The 13,177-nt window shown below is 32.9% G+C and overlaps 1 protein-coding gene across 1 annotated transcript in view; it reads right to left on the bottom strand.

Moving 5' to 3' along the window:
- LOC148282649 (very long chain fatty acid elongase 7-like) overlaps window positions 1-13,177 on the bottom strand; it is an 85,152-nt gene that overhangs the window by 22,265 nt on the left and 49,710 nt on the right. Inside the window, exons 2-6 of the mRNA XM_088224752.1 lie at window positions 12,015-12,233; window positions 11,676-11,783; window positions 8,363-8,443; window positions 6,078-6,134; window positions 3,598-3,703 (exon numbers count right to left, since the gene is read on the bottom strand). Coding sequence (XP_088080878.1) covers window positions 3,598-3,703; window positions 6,078-6,134; window positions 8,363-8,443; window positions 11,676-11,783; window positions 12,015-12,155 — 493 coding nt within the window. The 5' untranslated portion in view covers window positions 12,156-12,233. The remainder of the gene's footprint in view (window positions 1-3,597; window positions 3,704-6,077; window positions 6,135-8,362; window positions 8,444-11,675; window positions 11,784-12,014; window positions 12,234-13,177) is intronic.

Below are 13,177 nucleotides of genomic sequence, written 5' to 3'. Positions count from 1 at the left end.
AATAATATTTTACTATTCGATGTTGTTATGTTATTATTAATAATGAATTATTTTTGAGAGAAATCGACAAAATTTAAAGCATAATATAGATATTATACAAGACTCCTTAAGGCACATTCATACAATATACAGGGTGTTCTTTAAACCCTGTTGTATCCGAAACCACGATGATCAGTATGAGCAAAAAGACATTTTGGCACATTAAAATAAATTTTTAGTACGACTAAAATTTAAAAAAATAAAATATAGAAAAAAAACAAATGGTTGCTTACTTCTGCAGGAGAGAAACGAGGAGGGGGAGGAGGGAGACTGATTCACCGTCAACCGCACGGCCCCTCCCCCCTTGCTTCTCCCCTGCAGAAGTAAGCAACCATTTGGTTTTTTAAAATATTTTATATTTAAAATTTTTATTTGTTCTAAATATTTTTTTTAATATGCTAATATGTCTTCTTGCCTATACTGATCATCGTGGTTTCGGATGTGACAGAGTTTTAAGAACACCTGTATATACGAGTACATATTTAATAATTGTTCAAAACGTATTGATGATGTTGTGACAATCATACTTGTATTTTTATTTACCAATAAAAAAGTCTGAGTGGGATTAAAAAACAAAATTGCCATACAAAAATTAGTTTCAATGTTTGTGATTTTTTTTTAAACTAGTATTTATAGTCAGTTGTTCATGATTGTTTTATTAATCTTTGTCCTTTTTTAAAAACGGCTGCGATGCAAGTGGTCCATTTTGCAAGATAATCCCATAATATTGTGGGGAAAAATATTTATATAATACCGAACTGGCGGGAACTTAACCACAAATTAAACAGTCATGGGAATGACACCGTAGTGGATCACGTGCATTGTAGTTACTTTGCAATACTTGGCAATGCAAAAAGGCTGCGATGTAAGTTGTCCGTTTTCAAAGATAATCCCACAATATTGTGGCCAATATTAAATATATATATATATAAAAGGCAATATTCGTATGTGTGTCCTTGATAGACTGAAAAACTACTTGAACGATTTACGTGCGGTTTTTGGCAAAATGATAAGCATATTTATAGCTTTTAAAATCTTCAATCTGTTAAGTATAAATAAAATTTGAGAGCGTAAATGTTTAATTCATTGTTACCAGGGCTGCATTTGATGAATGTGCATATCGAATTCAAACATCGAATAAATCGTTTTATTTTTACCGTGAAATGTCAGAAAACGGCCAAAAAAAGCATTGCTGACTGTTAGGGGGGGGGGGGTAAACAAATACATGTGTAACAACAAAGTACTTCAAAATAATAATGAGGAAGTTTAGCCCTACGGGGAATCAATTATAAAACATGTTTTATTACGCACGGTAAAAATTAGAGTAAATTGTAAATTTCTTGAAAATGTATGAAAGAAATTATTTTAATAAAAACGAACTAATTTGAATGACGTTGTGATAGTTATATGTCGGTCTCGTGGTGTAATGGTCAGCGTGTTTGCCTACCATGCAAGAGGTCTCGGGTTTGATTCCTGACATGGTTGATTTGAAATATTTATTTAAAAGGGTGTTTTCACACTAAAATATTTCGAATAAAAAAAAGTCCCTGGACTGATACCTGAAGCGTAAGACTTATCATCTTACCTTCATTGTAACACAAAATGATCAAGATACGCTGCGATTGGTTTACCAATGCAGTGCCCTATGCACCATTAGGTGCGAAAGGGAATGATGATGATAGTTATCCTATTTCCGGGAAACAAACAGACGTGAACTTAATACGTCGCACGTAGAGTGATTTCAAAATAAAATAAAAATTAAAATCATAGCGCTAATAATACGACTCACAAAAATGTTTACCCGCATCTTCATCACCCCAGGTTCAGTCCCTTTATATTATAAATATGAACCAATAGCAACAATTTATTTAACATTTCATACTTGAATTTTATTAAACACGAATGACATTTTACACTTCCGAAAAATCATTAAAATTAATTACCATTACTTTTGAAATGTCATTTCCGAATTCATATCTCGATTGTCTCGAAATGTCAAGTCCGAAATCATACTTCGATTGTCTCGAAATGTTAAGTCCGAAATCATATTTCGAAATATAAAGTCAGAATTCATATCTCGATTGTCTCGAAATCCATTCCGAATTGATGTTTCGATTGTCTCGACATTTTGAGACATTTGACATTTGACATTGAACTTGACATTTCAAGTCCAAAATCATATTTCGACTGTCTCGAAATGTCAAGTCCGAAATCATGTTTCGATTGTCTCGAAATGTCAAGTCCGAATTCATGAATCGATTGTCTCGGAAAAACATTTCGAATGAATTCACTCGAGATATCTCGATTATTTTTCCGATTAGTACGAGTGAACTTGATTAATTGTAAGTATTTCGAAATGTCTCGATCTTTTTTATAATCGAATATTTCGATTATTTTAATTCGATTATTCCCACCATTAAACACAATATTCGACAAATGCCCACCTTGGCTTTGTTGGCAAACGTTCACTCTTTTCGCGAAATTTTTGACAAAATTATGAATGAATTTCGTGAATAACTCGTCGATTTTCCGTTTTGAGCTTCAGAATTGTCTGTGAAATATTTTCATACACTTTTCCTTTTAGAAATTCCCAAAGAAAAAAGTCCAGAGGTGTCAGGTCACACGATCTTGGGGGCCGGTTAACTTCTCCCCACCGCAAGATAACTCGTCCTAGAAATTTCAACTGCAACAACTGCACTGTTTCTGTTGCACTGTTTCTGCTGCAGTGTGGCCGGTTGCACTAATTTGTTGAAACCAGATGTCGTTTACATCAATTACATCCAACGCAGGCCAATAAAAGTTAGTCAACGTGTCGCAATAAGGAAGCCCATTGACGGTAACTGCATTGCCAGTTGCATTCTCAAAAAAATACGGGCCAATGACTCCGCCATTCCAAAATCCATACCACACGGTCACACGGTGGGTGCATGGGCTGCTGATGGATCTCTCGTGGGTATTCGGACCCTTAAATCGAACAGTTATGTTTAGTGTGCCTTATTGCTAAAGATGATATTTTTGGAAAAATTACCATCGATTCGTTGATGCTCCATTATCAAATTGACAAATGTTCGACGCTGCACATGGTCTGTTGGCTTTAGGTGTTGTATTTTTTAAATCTTAAGATCGTGCGTGTGCAGGTCTTTAGTTAAAATTCGATTTAAAAAGCTTCTGGACACGTTGCATTGCTGACAGCGATGACGCTTTCTCTAACCACCGCAATGCTTTCAAGCAATCGACCCGTGCGAGGACGGCCACCTGCTTTAACATTCTAAGCGGAGCTAACAGTTTAAAATTTATTAATTTTATTCTCCACAGCGTCTCGAGATGGTGCATAAAGATGATCGAAAATTGTGCGACATTCTCGAACCATCTCTGTAAAGTTCTCACCATTTCGATTGTGAATTTTCACAATTTCTATGCCTTGCTCGACAGAAAATTTCTGCACGACTTAACCTCAAACTTTGTTGATGACAACTAAAAAATATCCGGGTTCCATGTTTGACACAACCAAAATTATTCAAAATTTAAGTAGGTTATGAGACACCCAATAATACCGACCTGGCGTGAACTTGACTCCAAGCCAAACAGACATGGGCATGACGCCGTGGTGAATCACGTGCAGTGTAGATACTTGCTCATTCTTCTTACGCAATACAAAAAATATCTGAAAAACAAAATGACAAAGGCTATTTAAAAATATTTTTTATTAATATCTACAAAGTAATTAAAATAAAAGTGACTATTGTTTTTTTTTAAATTGAATGTTCGGGTAAAAAATTGATTTTTATGAATATCAAAATATGGGAACGCACATCGTGGCAAAATCTTGAATTTATTTCCAATGCTAACTTATTTATTATGTGAATTTTCTATTTAGGTAGATCAGATCCATCAGCTGGTACATCCATATTACGTAATGCACAATCATTATTTTTTTATCTCACGTAAAGTAGAAATTTTGAAGATTCCAAATAGTTACATGGACTTCGCGCTTTTTCAAACCAGAACCATTTACCATTTTGTAACATGTTTTATTGCTTTTATAAATAATTGCATTTATAACAGCTACTTACATATTGGAAAAAAAATATAAGCATTATTTCTTACTAAGAGAGAAGAATGTGTTGAGAAGACTATGCACCCGTGCGGCGTTAAAAGTTGTTGAGTGAAATAAACATTAAATGCTTAGAGTATTTTTCTAGTCTGAAATCACTTTTTTTTTGTTCAGGTAGAATTGAGAATCATAAAGATTCCACTGATCCAACAAGGTTTCGTAAACATCCAAAACAATATGTAAAAAGTATTATTTATTATTTTGAATGTTCTACAAACATTATTTAAAAATGTAAACCGAGATTGTTTTTTCGAATGGTATGCATTTTCAAATTTTGTGTGAATTAAAAAATAAAAAAATTAAAATCATCATGCTCTTATTCGTTCTCACCACTTTTTCTACCAAAACCTTGAGATTTTAATTTATATAATATAAAATCACAATGCATGTAAATGTAAATTCTGAAACACTTTTAAATATATATATATATATATATATATATATGTTAAAAAAAGGAATTGATCGAATTGCTCTGAATAAAATAACAAATAATGGTTTCCATAATGTCCTTCAATTATTTAAATAATTCAATTAACTATGAAACATAACACAAGACAAAAAAAACTTTTTCGCAGCCTGAATAACTCTAATGCATTTGATTTTTTTTCTAATAAAGGAATAACCCGATAAGCCACTATAGAGGCTGTTATACAGAGGCTTGTCAGCAGATGGGTAAGAGAAAATATGGAAAGAGATTTTGAAAAATATATCACTACATCAAGACCAATTGAGAAACAAATATTTTTAAATCAGGAATCGAACCCGCGACGCTAGTTTCACAGCTGACCGTCTAACCAACTGTGCCATGGCTTATTTCATATTCCGATATACAGGACCAACCCGCCGATGGTTATGCCTGTTGGAAGCGCTTCAGCTATGCTGAACAACATCGCTCTGGATGTTGATCTGTTCCATGTATACGAAGGGGTTTTCTGGAGCAGGATTCTCCTACTACTTTGACAAAAGTCTCTTTAATGTTTTTTTTTCTTGTTACAATATGTACGCCTTCAATTTTAGTTTGTTATGTCCATGTTATTTTTTTAATAAATTACAACCTGTTACAAATTGTGTAAATAAATTTCAATTTTTTTTTGTTTACTAAAAATACTTTAAACACAAGAAAATGTAGAAGCTACACACTCTACAAAGTTGTTAAGTAAAATAATAATCCTTAAGTTTGTTTAAAAAGGAAATAAATAACTAAGTCAATAACTTCGTAAGTTATATGAATCAAAAATGATTTTGATGATTATTTATCAATCGATACTATTTTTATATCATTACACAATTAAATATTGCTTAACAAAACCAAAAAATTCAAGTCAGATGGTCAAATAATTTAAAATTAAGATGTCATTTACCTTTGTTACATAAACATAGACTGAAAATGAGAAATTGTTGTATTAAAATTGAACCTGGTGGGTATATTTACAGTTATTAAATTATTTTAAGATTTCACATTAAATTTATTTTTTGTTAGCAAGGGATAATACGATTTTATTATGGAGCAATTTAAAAAACATCGGGTTACATTTATGACGTTCTAGTGAAAATGATTTGACCGTCGCGCGTCGTACACATTTATAGCCTACAATATATTTGTATGATATTTTTAATAATTTCATTGAGGTCAACTCCAGAATAAAATATATTTATGGTTCATGCGATTTATAGAAATCGCTTATTTGAAAATGCTTATTTAAAATTCATAAAAAAACATTAAAATAAAAGTTTAGGCAAACGCTTTAAAATAAAACATTTCGAAATAAAAATAATAAGCTTTTTTCCCGTAATATTTACATATGTAAGTCTTTCCTGTTGTCAATGTAGCCGTTTTTGCGAATTACGTTTATTCAATTGCGTGTTATTAATATTTTTTACGCTTGTATTAAGTATAAATATAAAATAAATACTTTGTACCTACCGTGTCGAATAATTCGGTGAACTTAGATATATAATACCACCAGCAGCCTTGAGCCATCTGAAAATAAAAAGATTATAAGTAATTCACAAAAATAAGAAAATATCTAACTTCATATAAAGGGTTTTTCAATTGGCGGGGGAAGATTTTGACGGCCCGTGGCGGCCATTTTGTTTCGATGATATCTATCAAATATATATTTTATTTTTAAGTTACTTATGCCAAATCTTTATGGCAAGTTACACAATTGAACACCACGTTAAAATGATATAATTTTATTAACAAAATGAGTGTTCGTTAGTGCAAACGTTGCGCGCATTGCGCCCATTTTACTTCACAGTAAACTCTTCAACGTGTGGTGGCCAAATTTGAGACGACCGGTTTAGCAATCAATCAGCCGACGCCCGTACGTTCAAGGAACGCAAGATCGGCCGAGAACATCGCCACTGTCCGTGAAAGTGTACAGCAGAACCCGAGGCAGTCGATTCCTCGGCGCGCACAAGAAGTCGGCCTTTCGCAGACTTCAAATTGGCGAATATTGCACCGAGACTTAAGTCTACACCCGTACAAGATTCAACTGACCCAGGAGTTTAAGGTTCATGACCATAGACAACGCCGTTTGTTCGCTGACTGGGCTTCGAATCGTTTGGAAGACGACCCCAATTTTTGCCGAAAAATCATTATCAGCAACGAGGCGCATTTTTGGATGAATGGCTGTGAACAAATAAAATCGCCGTATATGGGACGACACTAACCCACGCGAAGTTCATTAGGTGATAATGCATCCTCAAAAAGTTATCCTTTGGTATGGCTTTCGGGCCGGCGGCGTCATTGGTCAGTACTTTATCGAAAACGACATTGGTGAGGCGGTGACCATCAACGGCGAGCGCTACAGAACAATAATAACCAATTTATTATGGCCCAAATTGAACCATATGGACTTAAACGACATGTGGTTCCAGCAGGGTGGCGCTACGTGCCACACAGCGGACGCCACGATTGACATTTTGCATGAACGATTTAAGGGTAAGGTTATCTCTCGCAGAGGTGATCTGAATTGGCCACCAAGGTCATGCGATTTGACCCCGCTAGACTTTTTCTTGTAGAGTTTTTTGAAGTCACAGGTCAATGTAAACAAACCAAAATCATAACATAACACAGGCCATCGCTCAAATTCAGCCGGATCTATGCAGAAGAGTCATTAAAAATCGGATGACTAGGATCCATACCCGTAAAAAGCCTAGGCGGGCATTTAAACAATGTCAAGTTTCACACTTAATGACACATATGGGCCTTTCAAATAAAAAAAAAAATTGTTAACACCTCACAAACAACATGTTTTATTTCATTGCTCGCCCTTATTGAAAAACCCATTAGTTATAATTCCATCCACAAAATAAGCTGAGTTTTGATCATTGTAAGGATGCGTAGTAAAATAATCATTGCGTTTTCTTTAGAATGAACAAAATGAGTCGTATGAAAAGCGTAAGATTAAAAATAACAACACATAAAAAAACATTTTGACAAAACGGCAACATTTATTTTGCTAATCTTTTTGTGATGTAACTTGCTCTTACTATGGTGTAAACAATTGAGGCTATTAGAAGCAAACTTAGAAATCTCCATTGAAGGAGTTACTGAGATATTTGCGAAAAACTTTGAAAAAATTATTGTGAGATTTCTAATTATGCTTTACTTACTCAATGGAGAATGCCAAGTTCGCGGTGTCAAGTAGTACTTAAGTACTTTGAATTACATAACTATATAAGGACATTCGATCCATCTAATCTTCACATTCGTTTGAAAATACCCTAACAAGGTGAAACAATTGTCACGAAATTTTTGTTTTTATATTTGTAAAAATAAAATAAAGTGTTCAGTAGACTCAAATCAGTGTTTGATTTCTAATATTATAAGTTCAAGTAGTATAATTGCAATATGTTTTTGGAAGATTTAGAAACGGATTTGAATTACGCTATTATTTAGGTGGGTAGGTTTTTATGTAAAGTTAATTTTGGCATCAATAGCAAATTTTCCGTTTTTGTTGGAGATTTCGAAGTTTGCTTTTACCCGTCTATCAGTTTTAAAAATAAATCGCCTTGCATCCTGTCGCCTAAGCTACGCCCCTATGAGGCAAAATGTTCTTCTAAAATCTTTTTTAGTTTTTTTTTAGGTAATCCAGTTCAAAAAGGATATTAAATCTCAGTATTAAGATAACTAAAATTAACAATGAGTTTTTTACTACTTAAGGCAGTATAATATTAAATTATTATGTTAATGACACTTACCCGCACTGCCATAGGGTCTTGAGAATAATCAACGGGTTGACATGTAATGCTATAGTTTATCCCCCATCCCGACAAATAAGCCTGAAAACATTTTGATTGGGTATTTGTAAGGAACATCTCGAGGTTTATAATGAAAAAAAATTCGTAGAACGCCAATTGAAAAATCGCAGTTAATTAAATACCCACTGTTATGTTCAAATATGACCCGGAATATTTCATTTGAAAGAACCGCGCTCAAGATATAATATTTTTATTCTGAAGGTTGATAAAACTGGCATAGGACATACGTGTCAATTTTTAACGCCATCTATTTTGAAGTTTGTAAATTCCTGCAAACGATTCAACGAAAGTGGCCAAATTTCATATCTGTTGTTTTTATATAGATGGCTCCAAATCTGTTTTGAGTTCCTCTGCTGAAGCTGCATTTATATGCACAAATCCATCTTCTTCGTGTTCTTTTAAACTTCGACTCTATTGTTCCAGTTTCGAGGCAGAGGCTGTTTCTTTTCTTGAAGCGTTGGAATTTATTCTTCGGAAAATCATAAAAAATTTCGTTGTATTTTCTGACTCTCTATCCTCACTTTAAAACTTGAATCCTCACCCTTTAAACCAAAGTTTTCCACACTATTTTGCAAAATAAAATTCTGTCTTAAAGTCAACAAAATTTAAAAATTGTGACATGGATCCCTAGTCATGTAGGCATAAAAGGCATTGAAAATGTAGATTTAATCGGAAAACAGGCTTGTGTCAGTGGAAATGTTAAGTATGATTTTGTAACAGCAACTAATGTGTACCAAACAATAAAAAAGGAATACATAGTCGAGATGTATGGTGTATGCAGTGGAATGAATCTAAATCGGCAAAGGGGTCATTTAATGCTTTAATAGATACAGTGAGATATTTGAAAAAAAAGTCGTATGTGAGAACATCTCTCTCGAGGTCTAAATTAGTAACAATATGCATGTTAAGATCAGGTCACGGCTGTTTTCTATCACATTTATTAAAAATTAACTGAAGGAACTCTCGAATCTGTGATTGTGGTAAGAATATTGGTGATCTGAACCACTTAATTTTTAATTGTTCTTTAACGGAAAACATAGACAAATTGATTAAGGAAATCCTAATTGACTTTATAACTTAACCGATTAACATCCAAATGTTAGTCTTATGTACAAGAAACTGGGGTATGATTTCTCCGACATGTAAATATGTATCTAATAACAGTATGAATATAGGCCTTAATGATTTTCAATAATTTCTTCGTCGGTAGCACCTTTTAAAATTGTAAACATTGATTAATTGCTGCATAACGCTATAACATTTTTTGGAATGTAATCTATTGTCTCTAAATATTTGAAGATCCAAATATGTTGAAAGAAATAAGTTCTCATAAATTATCTTCATCTCTAGAATAGTATACCGATTATACCTCTCAAATAAGTTTTCATAACATATATTTTTACTATAAAATATGCATTATCAAGGTTTTTTGTGTTATTCCTATAATGCATATTATTGTTCTGAATTTTGTTTTATTTCCAATTTTTGTTATTTTAATTTTAAGATCTATTATGTTCTATGTATTTAAAAGTTGTTTAAGGTTTATCCGATTTTTCTGTCTTGTTTTGCTCCAATTTGGTATTTGTAAATATTGTATGTTTCAGACTTACCAAGAATTGCAAAAAACATAAAAAAATATGTATATAATTTTAATAAGTTTGCTAGTGACAGCTGTGTGAAAAAAATGATCCTTGGTGGGTTCTGCGAATTTTAAATATTTTGCTTGATTTTCTTCAAAAATATCAACCCAAATGTGTTGCTGAACAGATGATTTCTATAGAAAATACCGCCCTCCACGCCGTTCAGCACACCGTTACATGATGAAACGTGGGTTTACGAAGATGATGTGGAAACATGGCGACAATTTTCGGAGAAGAGCTATTCAATTGAGCCAAAACTCAAAGAAATCAAGCCAAAGTTGCTCAAAACTCATGGTTGTTGACTGTTTTTTTTTCCGGTTATCATGGTGTTGTGCGCTTGAAATTTCTTCCAACAGGACAGGCGGTTAAAAAGGAATACTATTTAGGTGTGTTGAAGCTGGAAAAGGTCAGATTTATGGAAATATTACCCTGAGTTTTTAATAATATTTTGAGTTTGTCCAAACTCAAACATGGTGAATGTTACACAGAGTGTAAAGTAGCTACATAATCCAGCCAATGACAGGTCATAAGCCTAAGCTTCTATATTCCCGTTTATAATATTCTTTATCTCTGTTGTAATATACTAATCTTAGTTTTTACATCACGATAATGCGCCGTCTCTCACATCTCCTTGTATGCGATTATTTGACCATAAACAACGTAAAAGTCGTTCCTTTTGTATCGCATTCATGCAGTTTGGCTCCCTGTGACTTTTTGCTTTTCCTTGAACTCAAATTACTACTTTGCGGAAAGCATTTCAACTTGATTGAGGTGATAAAAGAATATTCGCGAAGGGAGCTGAAAGCCATTCCGAAATTGGCCTACGAGAAGTGCTATGAAGATTGGTAAATACGTTGGAATATGTGTATTGCCTCTTATGGTAATTACTACAAGGGGAACAAATAAACACTGATGTATTTTTGAGTTAAAGTTATTTTTTTTTTACAAATTCAGGTCAGATTTGAACATAACGTATAACAAAATAAATAAGAAATACCGAATTAGATGCCACCATATTTAAAAATTTGATTGTACATATAGGTACACATGTATGTGCGTGTGTAAAGAAAATACAATAGGAGGAGAGTAGATATGAACGACATCTTATTTTCAAATTTATTACAACAGAGAGGGAAAACACTTTTGAGAAGAGAATATGGAAGTCTAGGCATTTACAGGACTTATGACCTGTCATTGGCTGATTTAAGTGGCCACTTTACACACTGTGTAACACGTCAACAGATGGAAGAGTTGAAGAAATGTGAATGTTTAAACATGAGCAGAAAGGTGAATGTAACACAGTTTATAAAGTGGCCACTTAAACCAGCCAATGACAGGTCATAAGTTCTGTAAATGCCTAGGCTTCCATATTCTTTTCTCATAAGTGTTTCCATCTCTGTTGCAATAAATTTAAATATGAATAACTGCCTAGGGAGATAATCCAGCCAGTCTGCAAGCATTTGGATATACTTAAACATTGTTGACATTTTATTTAATTAAATGTTGTCATTCTTACTAATGTTACAGCACCGCTTCAAGAGGGATTTTTTGGCGCAGTCATTCAAAAATTAAATAAATAAAATATGTTAACAATGCTCGCTGTGTTTACTTACTTCTCGGAAGAGCCAAATGCTAAAACACACTTGAAAAAAATTGTATACTATGAGAGCGCGTTTTAATTCGAAAGCTTTTCTATTTTCCATCAGCTTTGGGCCTAAGACCTGAAAAATAATATTAAATTTGATTAAATATTAATCGAACCATCAAAATTTATATTAAACATAATGTCTAGATAAAATAGATACTTTAACAGAGATGGAAAACATTTTTTCTATTATTTTAATTTCACAAAAATGAATAGACGTATTTCGAAAAATATTTATAAAACCCTTTCATTTGTATTTACATTTTCTCACAAAGTAGTACAAATATACATATTATGCAATACACACCTTTGAAAAATAAGCATAGCATAAACAAATAGCAAGTGTGGGTAAAGGAGACCGCATCATTAACCAATCATTGACACGCGGGTCACTTTTGTTGTCCATCAAGTCATGGTATGACTCAAGAAATGACGTCACCGCGTACATTTTAATTTAATTTTTCCAATCCACTCAGTGAACTAATTTATCTCAGCCCTTTAAGCTCTCCGGTACTGGATAATCAACCTGAAACAAAAAACGGAGACAATATTTGCAATGTGGTATTTTCCATTTCAATATTTGGAGTGGAACATGGACACTGAGCAAGAAAGAAAGATTTAATATGTTTTCCCCTTTTCTCAATGTAATGTTCAAGTAATGCTCAAGTAATGAAAGAGATCTAAAGAGACTCCAAATAATACAAAACAAAGCGATGAGGATAATATTAATATGTGGGAGACAAACAAAAGTTAAGAAAATGATTCAACTTCCAGAGATCATGACAATTGATCAAAAAATCTAATTCAATGGGGCTAATGAAAAAAACAAAATTATTAAAAGAATAGTTCCGAGATATTTTCAAAATAAACTAAAAAATAATGATGTCTTTCATAACTATGTAACAAGAGGATCTAAAAATATAAGACTGGAAAAGAAATCAAAAGCAATGTCCCAGAACTGCCTTATGTACAAGGGAATACAATTATTTGAGGAAATGCCAGAAAGCATAAAAAACTAAATAAATGTAAATATATTTAAAATTAAATGTAAAAAGTATATATGTGAAAAATACTAGGTAATATGTTCCCAACCGTGTCACCAAAAGTCAAAATCTGCTATTTATAAAATCTTCTAAGAGCAACTTTGGTTTTTATGCCCCAATGTCCAGAATGTGTAGATTAGTCAATTCATCACACGACTTGGAATTTTTTGGGATAGAATTTCCGGCTTTTCGTAGATCTCTTCGCGACTAAACAGTGTGGGATGAAGTTGGATTGGCATGGTTTAGCTCAAAGTTTTTGGTCTTTCGTTTTTTTTAATATATTGTATACTATTATTGTTTTGCCCTTGTTTGTCTTTGCTAAATAGTTTTATGTTCTTTTTGTTCAGTTTCTTGCATTTATGTTTCTTCATGTAACTTTTGTAATTGGCTTAGGCCGTATATATATAATAAATAAATATATACATAG

Source organism: Micrasema longulum, unplaced genomic scaffold (genome assembly GCF_059751315.1).
Source record: "Micrasema longulum isolate JH-2025_06_02 unplaced genomic scaffold, ASM5975131v1 h1tg000307l, whole genome shotgun sequence".
Classification (NCBI taxonomy): Eukaryota; Metazoa; Arthropoda; class Insecta; order Trichoptera; family Brachycentridae; genus Micrasema; species Micrasema longulum.
Note: the sequence above shows the minus strand (reverse complement) of the source record. Positions and strands in the feature narration are given on the sequence as shown.